General features: G+C 36.1%; 1 protein-coding gene across 2 annotated transcripts in view; it reads left to right on the forward strand.

The window, feature by feature from the left end:
• The window catches only part of LUZP2 (leucine zipper protein 2), a 362,761-nt gene that overhangs the window by 264,384 nt on the left and 78,228 nt on the right, over positions 1–20,149 (forward strand). For both annotated transcript variants that reach the window (XM_028515921.2, XM_036029153.1), the window contains exon 6: positions 15,582–15,644. In XM_028515921.2, the coding sequence (XP_028371722.1) occupies positions 15,582–15,644 (63 nt within the window). The remainder of the gene's footprint in view (positions 1–15,581; positions 15,645–20,149) is intronic.

A 20,149-nucleotide genomic window follows, 5' to 3' on the forward strand; every position in this document is an offset into this window, starting at 1 on the left:
CAGCCAAGTACAGGTGCATGCTGCATGAGCAGATGGAAATGCAATTAAGACAGATGTGATGACAGTTCATTCGCAGACTCTAATGCTTTAAAACCCCAGCGCTAGTCTGAAAGCACACATCACAGCAGGCACATCACGGGAAGATTCCAGTGTGGGCGCAGATTTGTCCACGCTATAGGTCTTTCCAAATTGTGAAAATGAAATGGCATTCAGTGATTTCAAAGTCCTACCTCTATTAATAACTTCCTTAGGTAGTGTGCACTTTTTGTTGTTGAACTTAATTAGAAGGAAATAAAGGGAAATGCAGGATCATTGATCATTTACACTACAAGCCCAGCATAAGATAAGTCAGAACAATGAAGTGACAAAAGCTTTGGGCTTGGGAGTATGCGCTATTGTACCTGTATTTTGTGAAGAGCCTAGATTAGTGATGGGAGCAGACATTCAGTATCACTTCCCCCTGGAAAACCCTTTGACCTTAGGTATTATTTTCAACATAAAAAAATGCCAAGTAGGCCTTCTAGTTAGGATATACTGTAAGCCATGAGAACAGAGGTATCAACACCACAACACCCTCATGGGTCAGAGCTGGAAAAGCTGAAGTCATATTTAGGTTATTTTGGGGGTTATACTCTCAATCTTCTTATTATTTGGGAGATAGTTTCAAGAAGGTGAAGAAGAGCATGGGATCTGTGGTCTGATCAAGACCTCAGCTCGTCTTTGCCTCTTAAGAGCTGTGTGGCATTGTGCAAGTCTTTTGGCCTCTCCAAGTGTCAGTTTAATTCACTTGTCTGTTAAGTAGGACACTGCGTCTTGCTATGAACCTCATGGGGTTGTTCAGAAGCTGATATAAGATAATACCTGAAAGTGTGACTACTTTTGATGATTCTGTATATCATCTGTAACATTTGAGATCTAACACCCGCTAGTGATTAATAAGCATAGAAAGACCATCCCTTAGATACTACTGTACAGCAGTAGTCCCCAGTCTTTTTGGCACAAGGGACCAGTTTCGTGGAAGACAATTTTTGCACAGACAGAGGTGGGAGGTGATTCAATTTCATTACATTCAAGCACATCTCCTGCTGTGCAGCCCGGTTCCTAACAGGCCTGGACCAGTATCAGTCCACATCCCTAAGGTTGGGGACCCCTGCTATAGAGGGCATTGTAATGGGAGGACATAAGCTGAGACAAAAAATTTCTAAAATAATTAAAATCTATACATTTATTCCTGTCATGTTACAATATTTTTAACATGCATATGATTTTCCTGGGAGTAGTGGTAACAGGTAGGCTCCTGACCTACACAACCAGAGATTGTGATTCACACAGTCTGGGCAGGAACCAGGGTTCTGACTTATTATTAAATTCCCTAGGTGATTCCGAAGGTAATCTGAAGACCCCAGCGTGAGAAATCTTGACTAAGCCCTTCATCTAGGATGCTTTCTCTCCAGGTGGATAAGCGACTTGGCAGCAAGGACCACGCTTTATAATTAATTGGCTTCTGCAGATTCACAGAGTGTGGGCTAGTAGACTGAGGTTCAGCTGAAAAAAAGGTGCTTCTCATGTATTCTAACTTTAGTACTGAAGACTTCTTATTTACCTGTTTACACTGCCTCTTTTAAGATTTAAAATCCAGGTTCTGAATTGGGGTGAGAGAAAAAGGGTGTCCCAATATGGCAAAGATCGATGGCTTCCATCCAACAGCTGTTCTCTCTGTTCTACTTCACTTTTGTCTGAGCAAAAATGACACCTGGAATAAACATTTCTCAGCCTCTTCTGCTGCTGTCTGGGGCCATATCCCTAAGTTCTGGCCACTGTTCATGTAACCAGAAGAGCTGTTGACACTTTCCAGGTTGTATCTATCAAGGAGAAAGCGCATGCTCTTCTTTTCTTTTCCCTTTCCTTGATGGACGCACGTGGATATGGAGGTGAGGACGTCACGGACCAGACAGGCAAGGGCAACCCTGGAGAAACGGCAGCATGTCAAGTCAGAAAGAGTCTGGCCTTCAACAACATTAAGAGTCACAGCAGTTGGACTTTTGTGTCAGAAAGTCAGAGAAAGGAACTTCTATTTTATTTAAGATTCTGCTATTCTGGGTCTCTATCACACAGAGATGAGCACCATTTTGGTTGGTTTTTTTTTGTAAGTAATAAAAGCATCAAATAAGCACTCAGGGTTAGAAAAATGCAATATTGTGATGTAAAATGGACAGACAGTTGTTTCACTTGCAAAATGGGCGTTCCAGCACTTCCCTCATAAGGCTATTAGCAGAACCATAAAAGAAAAATATGCATGCAAATTGGTGATGAAATGTCTGTACTTTACAAGTGAGCAGTCTTGTATTTATTTTTATTACTAATGGGTGATTTATAAGTCATTATTTATAACTATACGCCATTGACTCTATGATTAAGATACTATGCTAAAGTTGGTTAGGAAACAGTCTACCTCCAGCTCTAGGCTGTAAGTGAGGCTTGAGTGAACTCCAGGCCAAAAGACCTGGAGTCTCTGAGTGGAAAACACTAGCTGAGTCTCCATTTGGCATCAAAATCCTAATGAGCTTTTTGGGAACTATACTGCAAGGGAAACAGTGGCAATGTTGGGTTTCAAACCCCTTACCAAATACTGAGGGAATGTCTGTAAAAGTGGATATAGAAAGGTTATTTGAATGGCTGATTTATTATTCATGAAGAGTATACAGTGCAAGGTTTATATTAAAGGCTGTTTGAATTATATTTCCATCATCATGAGAAATAGCCCATCATGGTCCTGCAGTCAGTGAGATTTATGGGTGTGCTTTTACCGTATTTGAGAGGTCTGCTTGGTAATGACACTGGAGTACCATATGAAGGTAGCCATGCACTAGTGAGATAATTTGTTATATTTAAAATCACTCAAGGTGGGCTGGTGGAGTTGAAAGGATGGGAGTAGTTAACTTAAAATATTTATGAGTGATATGAACTAGAGAGGTTTTATTTAGCTGTGAGCACAAAACCCAAAATGGAATGCCATTGGATTCTCCCTGTATAAACTTGGGGCTAGTTCTCATATGTGCTTTCAGCCATATGTTTCTCAAATGTGAGTGAGCAGCAGAATCCCCTGAAAGTCTTATTAAATACAGATAGCCAGGCCCCATTATCAGAGATTCTGACTCAGTAAGCTTGGGCCAATTTGGGGCCTATCAATTTGTATTTCTAATAGGTACCCAAATGATGCAGATGCTGCTATTCCAGAAAACACATTTTGAGGCCCACTGGCTCATAGAAACTTGCTGTGAGCTGAAGAGATTCACTTAGTCTGAGTGTCCTCACCTCACTGCTTCATGGGTTTCTTCATTATGATGCTATTTCAAGTCTTTGATGAGTTAAATTTAAAGTTTGACTCTATTACTTTTCATTTACCTGAGAGATTTTTGGTTCTAGTTTAAAAGAAATAAAAGAAGGAGGTAGAATTTGGGAATCAATGGTGACGCAAGTAGACTCGACTTGCGGTGGTGAACACACAATAAAATATACAGAAGATGTATTATGGAATTGTACCTCTGAAACCTATATAATTCTATTAACCAATGGTACCACAATAAATCTAATAAAAATAAAAGTCATCCTTGATAAAGATATTTAACAATAAAAAGGAGGGGCTAAGTATTTGCAAAAAATATATTTATACATGTAAAACAAATCTTCACAAGAGAGGCCCATGCCATGGAACAGAGATCAAGGTATATCTGAGCATTTCTCTGTGTCTGAAAGGTGAGTAGGAGGGGTGTGTTGCGTGTCAGGGAGCTGACAGCGTGTGCTTTTGTACGAGTTCTTCACAGAGAAAGCTGGAGCACTTCCCTATGTGTATTTGTGGTAAAAAAGGAGAATAACCAGAGGAAGTTGAGCATAACTTAATTTTAATAGCAAAGTGCTTCAACTATTCAGTAAAGGTAAATCATACTCACCCACTATACATATTCTTTCTTGATAGGATCACAATTTTAGAAGCAGGAGTCAAAATATTAAATCATACAATGAAAATAATCACTCAAATGCCAATGTCAATATCAATTAAAATGGAAAGTGTTTGCTGACATGAATGACAGCTGCAATAGAGTCAGATACTTTTAGAAGCATATTGGAATTTTAGTGAGCAGATTTTATGAAAATTTCATAAAGGCCAAAAAGATGAACATAATCAATTGTGCAGAGTGTACTTTTTTTAAAAACGTACATTTGTAAAACTGTATCAATTTGAAAAAGTATTAATATCCTCTTTATTTGGTGTATTTACTTATTGCTCTTTATCTAATATGCTTATTTTAACATTATCTTTATTTAGTGAGCTTATTTTTTGCTTTTATTTTATTTTAGCAAGTACCAAAAGGATATATAGTTTAATTTAGAAACTCTGTGATATAGTTGATTATTGTAATTGGATATTAAGTTTTTTAATTATTAATCTGTAACTTTTGGTACTTTCAAAGAGCTCTTTGTGGAGTAAAGCTACTCCACATTAAGGTAGTTTTATCATAAACTTTAAAAAATATTTTATTAATAGTAATTTGTTTATGCAATCATACTAATATTATTTTTCAAGGAATACCTATTTTACATTAAAGATACAATATACCTGGTTTAAAGGTGAATATACCAATATTTTCAGGCTATTGTTTTATAGGTTGTAAAGTCAAATATGTTTTGCTTTTAATAAAACTAAATGTGTTTAATATATTTTACATTTTAAAGTAGGTTCAGGTTCATAGATAGATTGAAAGTACAGCCATATTCCCACACTCCTACAATCTCTTCAACTATCATCTTCCATGAGGATGACACATTTGTTACAATGAATGAACCAACTTTGACACATCATTGTCATCCAAAGTCCATACCTCACATTAGGGTTTACTCATGATGATGTACATTCTACAGGTTTGTACAAATATGTAACACACATCCACCTTTATGAAACTGTTTTCTCCTAGGAAATAGTTTTCACTGTTCCAAAAATGCTGTGATCTGCCTGTTCATCTCTCCCCCTCTCAAACGCCTAGCAAATAATGATCCGTTTACTCTCTCCATAATTTTACTTTTTTACCCAGAGTATCATGTAGCTAGAATCTTACAGTGTGTAGCCTTTTCAGTATAATTTTTATACTTAGTAATGTGCATTTAAATTTACCCCAAGTCTTTTCATGGCTTGATAGATCATTTCTCTTTAGTACTGAATAAGATTCCATTGTCTGGATATTCCATGGTTTATTCATTCATTCAGCTACTGAAGATTATCTTGGTTGCTTCCAAGTTTTAGCAATTGTGGATGAAGCTGTTATAAGTACCAGTGTGCAGGTTTTCTGTGGATGTGCATTTTTAACTCCTTTGGGTAAATCTCAAGGAATATGGTTTCTGAAACATATGGTAAAAACATATACATGTTTGTAAGAAAGTGGCAAACTGTTTTCCAGAGTGGCTGTGCCATTTTGTAGTCTCACCAGCAGCGAATGAGAGCTCCCATTGTTCCTTATCTTCCATAGAATTCAGTGTTGTCAGCAATTTGAGCGTTAGCTATTCTGATAGATGTGTAATGGTATCTCATTAGTGTTTTAATTTGCACTCCCTAATGACATGTAATGCGGAATCAATAATATATGTCAATGTGTTTATACCTACCATACAAGGGTTACTGGAGTACTGATTTAATATTTGAAGAACGAATGAATAGGTGATAAAATAAATCAAATCACAACTAGGACTCTGACTTTAATGGTAAGTATTCTGACAGAATTAGAGGCCAAAACTGAGATGGAGAGAGGTAACGTTGCCATGAATTCTCTTGGCATCATCATATGAGCAGCTGCCTCCTCCACTGCATTCAGAATGCACTCTGGGCACAGATGTTTTCTCCAAGATCGAATTAATCATTCACGGGCCAGAAACAATGCTGATATGGTTTCCTTTCAAAGGGGCAAGTCTGCATAGAACTAGCAGTCCTTGATCTCCTCACAGCATGGCCAGTCACTTGGAGTACAATTGCTGTAGCAGGATTATTAAGTTTTAAATAAGCAGAAAAATAATCCTGGAAGAATGCTTAATGTGTGAAGGTACATGAGCAAACTTTCACACAGGACTGAGCAAGCTTTTGCTTAAGGAAAAGGTAGTTAGTAGCAGATGCGTTTGACCCTAAATAAAGGACAGTTTGATTTTAGCATCAACTTTACTTCAGACTTCTCTGTTGATCTATTTGAGTTTCTTTATTTAATAATAAACACCAAGTGGTTTCTTTACTTGTTGCCAGCAGCTTTAACCAAGCTCAAGTAGGGTTAGAGCAGACATCCAGAAGAAACTATCTAACCAGCGCTAACATCTTAGCACAGCTCCACTTGTTCTATTGTCAGGTAGAATCCAGATTACTCTGTAATGAAAAGAGCACCCTAGTGAAGTGAATGTTATTAATCATACTGAACTGTTTACTAAGAACAGGCATTTGAATCAGTACAGATTCCGCCAAACTATAGCTATAGACCCTGAGAGTACAAATTCTATTTTATTTTGTACATATCTATAAAATAGGCATATCTACTTAATGTTTGAAAGTAGAGCAAAACTTCCCATTGTCAATATTTCCACCAATATAAGTATACTGAATACTTGTGCTTTTTACCTGTAAACATTTTTCTTTCTGATTCCTGAAGCCATAATTTGAACTTTTTTCCCTTTGGTTGGAGGAAATTAATTCCATATGGAATTGTGTAACAAATTCAGATTGGGATCATATGAAGAAAATTTGGACTCATTTCTACTTTAATGAGGCACATCCAGTTATTCGTGGAATCAGGTATATGGTAATACTAAAACACAATCTTTATTCTATTAATGTCCCAATCAATTCAATGTATAAAACCATAGATAGGCCTAACTATGAAAGCTTGAAGCCAAAAGAAAAAAAAGCCAAAGATTAGCCTATCTTTCTGCCACATCTCATAGGAATTTCCCAGTGATGCTGGAGGGGAAAAAAGAAACCTCAAGTATTACATAATCATCTCCCTTTGAAATGCATAACAGCTAAACTTCATTGTCTGGCCTGAATTACAGCATCAGATTCTCACTCATACTACTTTAAAAAGGAATTGCTCACAATAGTGTATATTAGGCAAGCTTCAGTGAAATCATAAATAATAGGACAGGGCCAGATTTATTCTGCTAAGTAAGCACTGATGACCTGCAGTCATCCTGTATGGGATGGAAAGTGACTAGCAAAGACTGAACAAAACAATTTTAAAGTTAATGCCCTTAACCTTAAATCACATAGCTTTGATATGTCTTATGCAATTGTACCACTTGTAAGTGATTGTGAAAATGTGTTCAAACACCTTTTTATCCTGAGCTGGATGAAATGGTAAAAAAAAAAAGTTAAAAGAAAAAAAGAATTCCATTCTCCCACAAAGTTGAAGAAAGAGCACTATTTTTTTAGTCACTCAGGTGTGTTCCCAGGGGAGAAAATAGCTGCATTGGACTGGGAATTCTCAGCAGAATTGCAAACAGAGGATGACAGGTATTCACATCTTAACTGGGCAGATCAGGAAGAGAATCTTCTAAGGAGTAACTACGAATGAATTAACTGATCTTTCCTAATACTTTCACAACATAGTTACTTTGCCTAGTTACTGCACAAGGGGAAAAGTTATTTTATAAACCACAATTTATTGTGTTCCCTGGTGGGGTTAGGTTGACTGGAGAATATATGTGTATTTGGAATTTAAAATTCAAAGACCAATTCCATGTTTATGTCCATTTTGGTTAGTGTCCATTTGTTAGTAGAAATCCAGGCCTTCTATTTATTTCACTGTCTTTTGAAAGCAGAGGAGAATTAGTAAAAACTGTGCAGCACGATGGAGAAGATGATGGGTTCTGGCAGTCGCTAGACCTGGACTAGTCCCAGCTCTGCCACTTAGTAGTTGCTTGGACACAAGCAGATAAAATAACATCATTAAGCCTTGGGTTTGTCATTGCTAAAATTCTGTGAGGATTCAATGAAATAATTTTTGTAAAGCACTTTGTAAAATAGCTAGCATAGGATAAGCATTTAACAAATACAAGTTTAAATACATACATACATTCAGCATCGTATGATTTGTTTTCCAGTTTTGTTCAGGTATGTATAATTGACAGATAATATTGTCCTGGTTTAAAGGTGTCTCACCTTTACCACATCGTAAAATTATCTTTTTTTGTGGCAAGAACATTTAAGATCTACTCTCTTAGCAACTTCGAAGTAATCAATACACTATTGGTATTTAATACAGTATTGTTAAGTACACCAGTAATTATAATATTGTCCATTAATCACTATGCTGTATATTAGATCCCCAGAGCTTACTCCTTTTCTAACTGCAGGTTAATACCATTTGATCAGTATCTCTTCATTTCCCCTACTTCCCACTCCCTAAAAACCACTATTGTACACTCTGTTTCTACAAGTTCAGTTTTTTAGATTCCAAACATGAGAGATAGCCCACAGTTTTTGCCTTTCTCTATCTGACTTATCTTCCGTAGCATAATGACTTCAAGGTCCATCCATGTTGTTGTAATGTCAGTATTTCCTTACATCTTGTGGCTGAATAACATGTCTATGCTAACATCTTCTTTAACCATTCACCTGTCCATGGATACCTAGGTTGTTTCCACATATTGGCTCGTGTGGATAATGCTACAATGAACATGGGAGTGCAAGTAACTTTTTAGTATGCTGTTTCACCCTGACTGGTGTGGCTCAGTAGATTAGGCTGTGTCCCATAAACTGAAAGGTTGCTTGTTCGATTTCCAGTGCAGGCACATGCCTGGGTTGCAGGCCAGGCCCCTGGTTGGAAGTGTGCAAGAGGCAACTGATTTATATTTCTCTCACACATCAATGTTTCTCTCCCTCTCCTTTTCCCTCCATTTCCCTCTTTGTAAAAAACAAAATACATTATTTTTTAAAAAGTTTAACATTCTGCTTTTATTTCCTTTGGATAAATACCCAGAATGGGATTGCTGGGTGATAGGCTATGCTATTTCTACTGTTTTGAGAAACCCTCTTTCTGTTTTCCACAGTGGCTACACCAATTTACATTCCCACCAACAGAGTTCTAGGGTTGCCTTTTCTTCACATCCTCATGACACTGGTTACCTCTTGTCTTTTAATAATAGCCATTCTAACAGGTGTGAGATGATACCTCCTCGTAGTTTTGCTTTTCATTTCCCTAATAATTAGTAATGTTGAGCACTTTTTCATGTATCTATTAGACTACAAAATACTGCCTAAACTGCTATTCAAACCTATATGGGGGGAAACATTAAATAGATTTCTGAATTTGAAATCCAATTTTTTTCTTCTGTATCTTTCTAAAGAATAAGCCTGATCATGTGATTGTCATGTTAACCATTCAGTGTTGCGGCTTCAATGCATACAGGGCCCCACATAGCTAATGTACCACTCTTTCACCAGAATCTTATGCATAATTAATTGAACGTCTAAATTTCTGGTGCATATCTTCTTCCTTCTCTTGTCATTTCCTATTCTTTGGCTGACCCAAAGAATAGGAAATGATTTCCTATAATACTTGGAATAATTTCTTTACATGCCGAAAGACATCACAGCATCACTCCCTCAGCAGATGCCTCTCCAGAGCCTTTGAGTGCTCCTGTCGGCGGCTGAAAGCTCTGCATCTAGGTTATGATAGCGATAAATGGCCGATTCCTTTCTGTCTTTTCTCCATCATCAATTTGAAACTATTTTGTAAACCATTTATCTCAGTCCATTTTGAAATTCTACTTTTTCCTTCCATGTGGCTTAGAATAAATAAAAAGCCCATATACACCTTTCTTCTTTTCCCTCATTTCTTGACAGGTAAGCTTTTCTAAATGAAAGAAAACTTTTTTCTCTTTGTTGACCTCTTTACCTCTTATTTTAAAAACAAGAAATTTGAAATAACAATTTTTATATTTAAGCATTTGACAATTTTAAAATAAACTCTAATTGAACTTTATTTGAGTTGGGGAAACCATAAATACTACAGAAGAAGTAGCTAATACTGTAGAATATATCCTGACTTCATAAACATTAAACAGTGAAAAAAATGCACATAAGAATTGAGGAAGTAAATACTCGTGGTTTCCATCTCAGTCCTGAACTGCATCCCTTCCCTGAGATGTTCTCAGGAAAGGACTCCAAGGCAACTGTAAAACATCATAACATTTGCCAGTATTTTTGAAGCAAAGCACTTGCATTTCATATTACCCCTGAATTCTGTTTTTTTTTCCTTAGTACAGCACGTAAGATTTTCAATTGCAAAGATGCCTATTTCAAAAGGCATGCCCATTTTCCAGGCAGTTTAAAAACACATTTAAATGAAAACAAGTGTGGATCTCAAGCAGTCGTGTGCAGTGGTTTTTTGCACAGCAGTTTTAGAAAGTTCTAAAATTGGAGATGCTTTTCACAGTGAGACAGCAATGACTGGTTTTAGTTTGAATACCACCGCAGGTGTTTTTACTTTCGGTTCACATTTAATTGCGCTCTAGCAGCATTGGCTCATGTTTTCAGCTGTGTAGCAGCAGCTGTGTATTTTATTTAAATCCAGAAAATAATGTGATAAGCACATTTGCATAATTTATTGTATTTGGCAGTCCTAAGAGGTCCTAAGTTCTGACTTGCACCATGAAAATGCACTGAGACCTCATCATTTCACCTTGTGATTAAGTACAGCGACTTACAGCTTCTTATTTAGTTGTCACAATAGCTCTATTCCTGTCTTGTAATTATGGATACCACCTCCTCCTTGGTTCCTGCATATTTTCTGAGCCTTATTCCCCAGGCTTTCTCTTTATTCTACATGCAGTCCTCACAATATAAATTTATGTTTTGCTTGTTTTATCCATCATTGGTTTCTATTGTTTGCAAACAAAAATCCCAATTAACACCTAATTTTAAAGTGCTATGTAAAATTACTCATGGTAATTTGGAAATTTTTACATTTTCACATAGCAAGGTTATAGAAATATTCTAGGTTTGTATCTTTTTCTGTTTTGTATTCCAGAATGTTTGTTGGGTTTGAGACACCATGCAAAATATACTGAAAATACGGTGTTTTAAGTTCACAGACAAAAAAACAAAACCAGATTAAGCAGATATGTTATTTATTTAAGAACGATTTTCTGTTCTGCCAGATTTGAGTTTGAGTTTTATCACCTGGATATTGGGAAATAATAAACTATATTTTTAGGCAGGGCTGAGGCATATACAAACTGGGTTCTCAAGAAGATAGTAGGGGCATTTATTTTAACTCATCTTGAATGTGTACAGCACCTAATTGGGAGGAATTAATTAAGTAGGTGGTAAGTGAGATCTGCCTTACATTTAGAAAGGGCAAATTACATAAATATGTTCTCTGCCCACATCCTGATAAGCTATGTCATTAGCATGAGATAAAATCGTAGTTCCTTGGATAAACTTTGCTTCTCTGAATAGTAAGAGAGTGAAGGAATTATGTGAGTGTAGGGTGGGCAAAAAAGACTTAACCATGGCCTCAAGAGAATAGAAGGGCTGGCGCTAGAAAGATGTAATCGAAAAACCCAGTATACATGCTTCAGACAAGGCCGTATAAAGGAGAGAAGAGAGGGCTCCAACATCACCAGAATTTAGTATTTTTCTGTAAAAAGGCCTCTTCAGAAAAAGTCCAAACATGGTTAATATAATGAGAAAGGTTTGCATAAAATTGATGTAACCTGGCAGCCAAGGAGTGTGAACTAGAATGTACATGTGTGAACAATGATGACTTCACTGTACTAGTCAGTGAGGGTGGTAGGCACTGTTGAGTGAGATTGTATACTGTGTGGTCATCACATTCAAAATGACTGAGCAAGTAGAGCAGCAAATCTGCATCAAATTTTGCAAAAAGCTTGAACACTGCTCCATGGAAACAACTGGGATGATTCAGAAGGCCACACTATGGGGCACTGGTGATTGGCAGCTTCATCACAACAACTTGCCTACTCATGTGTCATCTCATGCAGAGATTATTGGTGAAACATCAAATCACCCAGGTGACTCAGTCCTGCTAAGCCCAGATTTGGTGCCTTGCAAAGGCAGTTTTGGCTTTTCCCAAAACTAAAATACCTTTGAAAGGGAAGAGATTTCAGAGCCTTGATAAGATTCAGAAAAATACAATGGGGCAACTGATCATGCCTGGGAGAACTGTGTGAGGTTCCAAGGTACTTACTTTGAAGGGGACTGAGGTGTCATTTTCTTAAATGAGGTTGTATTTTCTTAAATAAATGTCTCTATTTTTCATATTGCATAGCTGGATACTTGCTGTACAGACCATATACTCAAGTGTGTTTTTTCCTCCACGATGTTAGGTCTACTCTCAGATAACTTCTGATTTAGCGATGAACCTCAATGCCTTTTTCTCACTAATTCTCAAAAATACAATACTTATTTTTGAGTCTCATCAGTAATGTTTTTGTTACTTTACCAAATCTGGACAAAGACTCTGACAGGCTGAGCTTGAGTCTCATTCTTTTCTCTTTCTATAGTGGGTAGAGTAAGTATCACACAAGCCCCCTGAAATCAGCATGGAAAATGTTTCTCATTAGAAAAGTCCAAATTGTGGGTATTAAAAGAAGGGATGGTAGAAGAGTGACAGACAGAAAGAACAGACATTTAAACATTTCATGACTTTAAATATACTTTTATCTACATCCCCTCAAGTGAGGCATAGTCATAATTGGATCCTGGCATTTTGGGCATAATTACATTTTAGATCTTATAAAAATACTGTTAAATTTGATATAGATGAGATTCTTTACATAGAAGGTAGATGAAATGACACAAAAATGTAATGATACTGATCACAAAACAGTAAAATCTACGTTTTCACTGCCTACATGTTGTCAAGCCATAATTTTTTCTGTAATTAAAGAAGTACAATCACTAACCACGAATGGAGAGGTTACATCAGTGCGTGGTCTGGGAATCTGTGCCATCCATCTCCTGAAGAACATGCCTTCTAAGAATAATCTCAGTATGGACCTTGACAAGTCTCCCTCGTGTGCCATAATTAGCCCCATTGTGGGTGATTATAATTAATTATTCCCAGTTCTGGATATGTTTCAAAGTAGTGAAATGCTGTAATTCTTAAGCTCTAGAAATGACATTTAGCTTAATGGAAACATATTGCTCTACACAGTTGCCCAGAATTACCTACTGCCAGAGCTGAGTCTGGACACACAGTGTAATCACTGCTTATTTTTGGATGGTGTCCATGTCGGGGAGTGGCAGCTTTCCCAGTGCCAATGAAATGCATTGTCCAAGTCCATTGCAAACATTTCCAGTGATATGATGTTTTATTCTCTGCTTTATCTCTCACCTCAAAATTGAACAGAACGAACCAAAGGCAAAAAGGAAAGAAAGAAAAGTTTAAGTGAAGATGCAAATATTAAGCGGTATAGACTATATTTACCCATTTTTAAATATATGGACTTTATTATCATTTCTAAAAAAGTTAATCAGGTGTGAATGCTTTTTGTTGGTACATAAATCTTCATACCAGATGTGCTTTGTTCAATTTTTATTTATTTATTTGTATTTAAATTTTATTTTTGGATATTTTAACTTCTTACTTTGCAATCTATATAAATATTTTTTTGCATAGAAAAGAGCATGGCAAATTAATACAGAATGTTATTATGTACCTTTACCCAAAACCTCTAATGTAACATCATAGAAAGTGATAATTATTGAATTGATAAATTAACATTAATACAATACTATTAAACAAACTATAGGCCTCATTTGAATTTCAACAGTCTTCCACTAAAACAATATAACCATAAAAAGATGAAAAATATGTCCCTGGCTGGCATAGCTCAGTGGATTGAGTGTGGGCTGCGAACCAAAGCATCCCAGGTTCAATTCCCAGTCAGGACACATGCCTGGGTTGCAGGCCATGGCCCCCAGCAACTGCATATTGATGTTTCTCTCTCTCTCTCTTTCTCCCTCCCTTCCCTCTTTAAAAATAAATAAATAAAATCTTAAAAAAATAAAATGAAAAAGATGAAAAATATGGATGCATATCAAATCTCTAGAGAGATAGCTCTACATACAAAGCAATAGGAACAATAAAAAAAGGAAAAAAGGGACCATTCTACTTAAAAATATTTAGGAATGCATATGTCAAAAAATCATAGACAAGAACAGAAAGAAAACTAGGGAATATTTTAACCTAAAATCTGAGCAACACTACAGTGTTAGAACATCACTATGTATGCCATTATTGTAGTTAAAATACATTAAATATAGAAATAATGTATATTAAAGTCTCTTTAAAAACTCTAATCTTTTGCTTGTGTTATGTATACAAATATTTGCAAAAAGACATTACTTGAGTGAATCAAGATAACTCCTCATATATATAAAACATATTATGGTATTGAAATTCAAATGAGCATTTTAGAATTTCAACTCATAGCTAAAGTGGAAAAATAGACAAAAAAATTCTTTTGAACTGAGGCAGCTGTACTTCCTCTTTGCATGACAGAAAAATAAAATAGGAAATGATGTTCAAAATCCTGTGAGAATTGTGAGTGAAGAACTCTTACATTTGATGCATCCTTTTATTCAGTTATTCATTTACTCTGCATAAATTTTGTTCAATTTGCTCATGGTGCTCATCAAACTGACTCTCTTAGAGTCATTATGCAGATGTACTTTACCGTCACTCTGTGTGCTCCTGTAGAGACATTATGAAGTTGAAATCCTGGGGGTTTTACAAAGTTCTCTGCTCTCCTGTAGCCGCCTCTCTAAAAGGAGGCTGGGTACTAAGGTACTGGGGCAAAGACTAAAAGCCTGAGTGTAATGAGACAGGTATAATTAAATGCTCTAAGGGCTTAGATTCAGATGGCTAAGAGTCTGTGGCTTTTATGTTAGAAGTAACAAACATTTACCTAAGAATCTAGGAAAATTATGAGAAATTTGTTAACTGATCTGTCTGTATTCAGACAAGCATGAGAGACTATACTTACGAGGCCTGGAAGACAAAATAGTTTCTTAGTATCAAGAAGCCCTTTGGAAGCAATTAACTGGTGTCAGGAATATAAGAAGACTCGGAAACTACCTCCTTAAAGAGAAAGCAGACCCTGATGTGTCTGTGGCTGTATTATAGTAGTGTCCAAGGTGACCTGCATCCAGGTGGTAGTACAAATAAATGCTTGCTGTCTTTAGGGATGCTTTCAGAAATTAGCATCAATTGCAGATTTGAAACTAAAATTATGAAATGATTTTATAAAATAAGATATAAAAATATAAGACAGAAGTTAAATATAAAGCCAAATAAAGTTCCATCTTTTTTCTAATGAATGGGTTAATGCTAATACATCAAAAATCTAACGGAAGTAAGTCTTTTACATTACAGATTCTACTCAGTTTATCTAAATTCATTGTGTTTCTTATCATAAGGACTTGCTCATGAACACAGCATAAATGCAATGTGACTAACATATTTAAAGGAATTCGTAGTATTTTGTCATTCTTAGTAATGAAACAATGTTTCTTCCCTCAGAATAAAAGCTTGAAAAACAAACTCTTGTCAGGAAACAAGCTGTGTGGCATCCATGCAGAAGAGGTGAGTCAATTTTCTCTTCTAGCCTCAGCTGGATAGAAACAATATTAGTGCCAATTTTTTTAACCTAGATATATAGTGACCTTTTCCCCTTGTAACATACACACAAAGATTGGATTAACTAAAGAAAACTTTTAGCTATCTTTGGATGTTTCAATACTGCATACCCCAAAATAATGATTGATGCATTTCTTAGAGGAAAAGAAAAGTTATTCTGCTTAATCCAGTTTTAACTAAAATCAATTTCCTGTACTCGTGATTACCCAAATCTACTTTTACTTTATGATCCCTGATTTAATGTTGTAGAAATGGAGCTCATAGTAAGTAATTCTTAGTGGTGGTAATGAGATAGTAGTGACAGCTTCCATAGTGATTCTTTATACCTCAAGGAGAGGAGACTTGAGTCATTGGGCTAGTCGTTTCCTCTGAGAAGCACAAACAAAGATGGGAATAATAAGGAATAGGCCTGAGAGTCTTCATACCGTGATGCAGATCTGATGCCTGTGAAGGAAGGGCGAAGGAAAAGCAGTGTGAGGAACAAGAACAGCACTTAAACAGGGTGAAAGTTGACCCCCTCCCATAACGGCCTAGACATAAGGCACAGAGCTGGTGAAACACCTCAGTCATTTCCTAAATATGCCACCATCTTTTGTTTCTAAAACCTCTTCCTGTTATTATCACCTTCTAGCAGGAGAAACAGGGAAGATTCCCTGGTGACTCACAAGCACTCCTAGGAAGCAGTGGCATGCCAGAGCCAGGGTCCTTGCCTGGCCAAGTTGAAGGGAAATGGAAAATATCATTAGTTTGGTAGTCATATGCCCATTCAGAATTTTGGATTTCTTTTGTTAAAGAAGGTGAGAATACTCCTCGATGGACAACACGTAAAAGTGATTATTATAAACATTATAGTTAAAGTCTAACATAAACTTTAATAAGCCACATTATAACATCCATACAATAATATTATATATGAAATGAATATACATTTTCAATGCCTGGGAATTGCAGGCATTGCTCCTGGGAATGCCCCATAGGATAAAAATCAAACTGAATGGGTTGTAGTATTTCTTTCACTATAGTTTTCTATTTGGGTAGAGATCACCTCTTACAGTGTTTGTATTTTCTAAGTATCTAGAAATATTACATACGTAGTGCACAATTTCTTAGTATTATTTTCTAGGTGGTAAGCATGTAGAACAGTTTTGAGTAAGAAATATGTGGACTAAAACTATGTTGTGAGATGGTTGCCATGATCCTGCGGTCCCCATAATACTCACGGGCGGGGCCAGCAGGAGTACGGCCTGCTTGAGTGTGGTTGGTAGGGTAATAATATGGGTGTAATCATTTATAGTTTAATTTGAGCATTTTACCTAAAATATCGTATAGTGTGATACTGCTATGTTACCGAATTACGTGCTTATGATCATGTAATCAAAGATATTGTAATACGTCAAGGGCGTTATCTGTGCCTGTCCATGTACCCGGAAGGGAGACGACTCCCAGGAGAGGGGTTCTGTAGTGTTTAGAAACAAACACAGCCTGGGTCCACCTGCATTTTTAAACCTCTTGCTTCAGAAATGACTCATATTTTTTCTTCATCTCAATTCCTTAAAGAATATATTATTTTTCATTCTTCTTTATGATGTACTAGACAGTTTGTATATTAGCATTACATAACATTGAAATGAGTTGAATATATTCATTATAATTTGCACATTTACCCTATCCCTTTATTTATGAATCAAATAGAGACTTTAAATTTGGGTTATGAGGGAGGCGTACATTTTTGTCCTAATAATTTATCTTCAATAAAAGTGAAAATTATTATTATTTCTTTCACCACCACCACCACCAAAACAAAAGATAATGACTTCTATTGGCTTAGAAGCTAAAAGGAGCTTGTTTTTTGGATCAGTGATCCTAAATGTTCGCTGTCTGTAGATGCATAAAATGTTCAAGTCCCACTGACAACTAATGGATTGTCATTATTTTATTCTGCCAAGGAAAATATTAAAAACAATAGAAGCTACTGCAAATATCATGTACCATCATATCGTTATCACTATTATTTCATGAAGGAAATGGCATTTGAATATTAAATTGTAGGAAAGAACAGTTCCCAACTGAATGATAGTCTCTAAAAGGGAAAACAAGCCTGGCTAAAATGGTCCATCATAGACAACGTCTTCTATCATTCTTACCTCCTTTATCTTCTTTTCATTATAGTTATAATCATCATCATCAGAATCATCAGCACAAAGTTTAGTTTTGCTGTGGATTTGAGAAGATTGATGACTCACAGGGACCAACATTTAGAATTACGTTTAAGATCATTAACATATGTAAAAGAAAAATACTAAAATTCCCAATATAGTAATATCTCAATTGTTTGAAGAGTACCCCTCTGAAAAACTTAATTTTTAAAAATGATGCCAACAAGCTAAAAGAAAACAGGGTCAGCAGGGTTTCAAACCCATGTGCACCACAAAGTAGAGATGTGCTCGCTCAAAATGCATTTATTCTCACTGATCATATTCCTATTAAATATTTAGATAGGATTTTGCTTTTTAACTCACTGAATATTAGAAGAGTGGAATACCAGATGCAGAGAAGTGATGAGTGACTGTGATGAAAATTTCTAACAAATTATTTTTAAATAACTATAACTAAGCTCAGGAAATCTAGCAGTTTATGTTCACTTTGTGCAGGAAAAAAGACTTGTAGGTTTTTATTATAGTTTCTGAATGAATTAATGCATGATGCAAAATTGATATTTTAATCATAAATCCAAGCTATGAAGAAAAGTTTAAATTATATTCTGTGCATTCGGTATGAGTATGCATTAAAAAATGAATACCCACATGGTTTAAATGAGTCTTTTCTCACACTTGAATATAGCACTTCAATTGTATGAGAGATTTAAAATGAAGTTGGTCAAATCACGCACACCGGATGGAGTGGGAATCTCTCATTCCTCATAAATATTGGTCAACACTAGTTTGGAAAAAAAACTGAAAGTATGTTTTCCTAAGACACTGTTTTGGTTATACATGGGTCCTAGGCAGCAGATTGCAACAGCAGGGAGAGCAAGCTAATCAACTGTGCATTTGAAGTTGAGAAAGATAACAGAAATAGTCCTTTACTGAAATCGGTAGCGCAACATTAAAGACAGCCATGAAAACCAGGAAATGTTTTGGAAATAAAGTTCATATAACAAGGGAGAGATGCTGTGTCTGAAATATCATACCTTGGGCCACTTGGGAGTCTTTGTGTGAGCCAGAGCAAAGTTGTGGGAAATACAGAGTTCGGAGGCAGAAGTGTAAATTCAAGGTGCTGAGGGCTCAGGTGTGAGTTTCCTTCTCAAGAGCCAGTAGCAACTGTATGCACATCACAATGGCTCCTGGTATTCCTCTGCATTATATCATGCATTTTGCTTTCACTAACCATAGCAAGAAAAAAAAAAGATGCGTTTTTATGAAAATGAAACTTTACGAGTTTGTAAGAAACCTCAAATCCTTGCTGCTTCTGGGTGTGCAGTTTAATTGCATACTTCTGGACTGTTAATATGTCAAGCTCCCCCTCCCGTCCTCCCTTGCTTCCTACCACACTCTCTTCCCCACTCTCCTTCTCCCTTCTGCTCCCTTCTCTCTTTCTCTCTGTCCCTCTGTCTCATCATCCTTTCCCCTCTCTCCTTCTCTCCTTCTCTCCTTCTCTCCTTTCTCCTTCCTCCTTTTCTCATTTCTTTTTATTCCATTTTATTTTCTGTTTGTTCTCTCTTATCAGCTTCCTTATTCAAAGGATCACAAAATGCAGGTGGCTCACAATAAGGATGTTGGTGAAAAACTGTTTCTAATATTAGAAACTTGCAGTGGTGTATCATTTATAGCACTTTCCATTTTATGCTTTAATTGGTGGTACTTCCAACATTGGATAATGACTTGGAAATTAGCACCATAATCTCCTATTTTGCAAACTTGACTACCTTGCATGGTTAGAAATGTTCTGAATATACTAGGAAACAATCACACTACACTTGCAGCTGGTTTAGTGGAAGACTCATATACCCTGAGTGTATGCTGAGAGAATTATAATATTTCAAATATAAGAGTGGACTTTATTTGTTAAAACAGAGTTTATGAGAATATAATAGTACCAGGAGGATACTGTGTTTATTATACACTATGGCCAGCTACTCTTAAAATTGAATTTTATTAAGATATAATTTACATACAGTATATTCCATTTAAGTACACATTTTTAATGAGTTGGATCAGTGGTGGGAGGTGTGGAGAGGGGAAATGGAGACAGTGTACTTAAAAAACAATACATAAAATCTAACATTACCATTACCCCAAAATTTCCTTTTGCTGTTTTATAATCTCTACCATCAATCCTTAGCCTATGTAAACTACTAGCCTGATTGCTCTTTCTATTCTTTCATTTATATTTTTGTAAGATATTATATGAATGATATTATACAAAATACAGTTTCTAGTGACTAAATTCTT

This window comes from Phyllostomus discolor, chromosome 6 (assembly GCF_004126475.2).
Source record: "Phyllostomus discolor isolate MPI-MPIP mPhyDis1 chromosome 6, mPhyDis1.pri.v3, whole genome shotgun sequence".
Taxonomy (NCBI): domain Eukaryota; kingdom Metazoa; phylum Chordata; class Mammalia; order Chiroptera; family Phyllostomidae; genus Phyllostomus; species Phyllostomus discolor.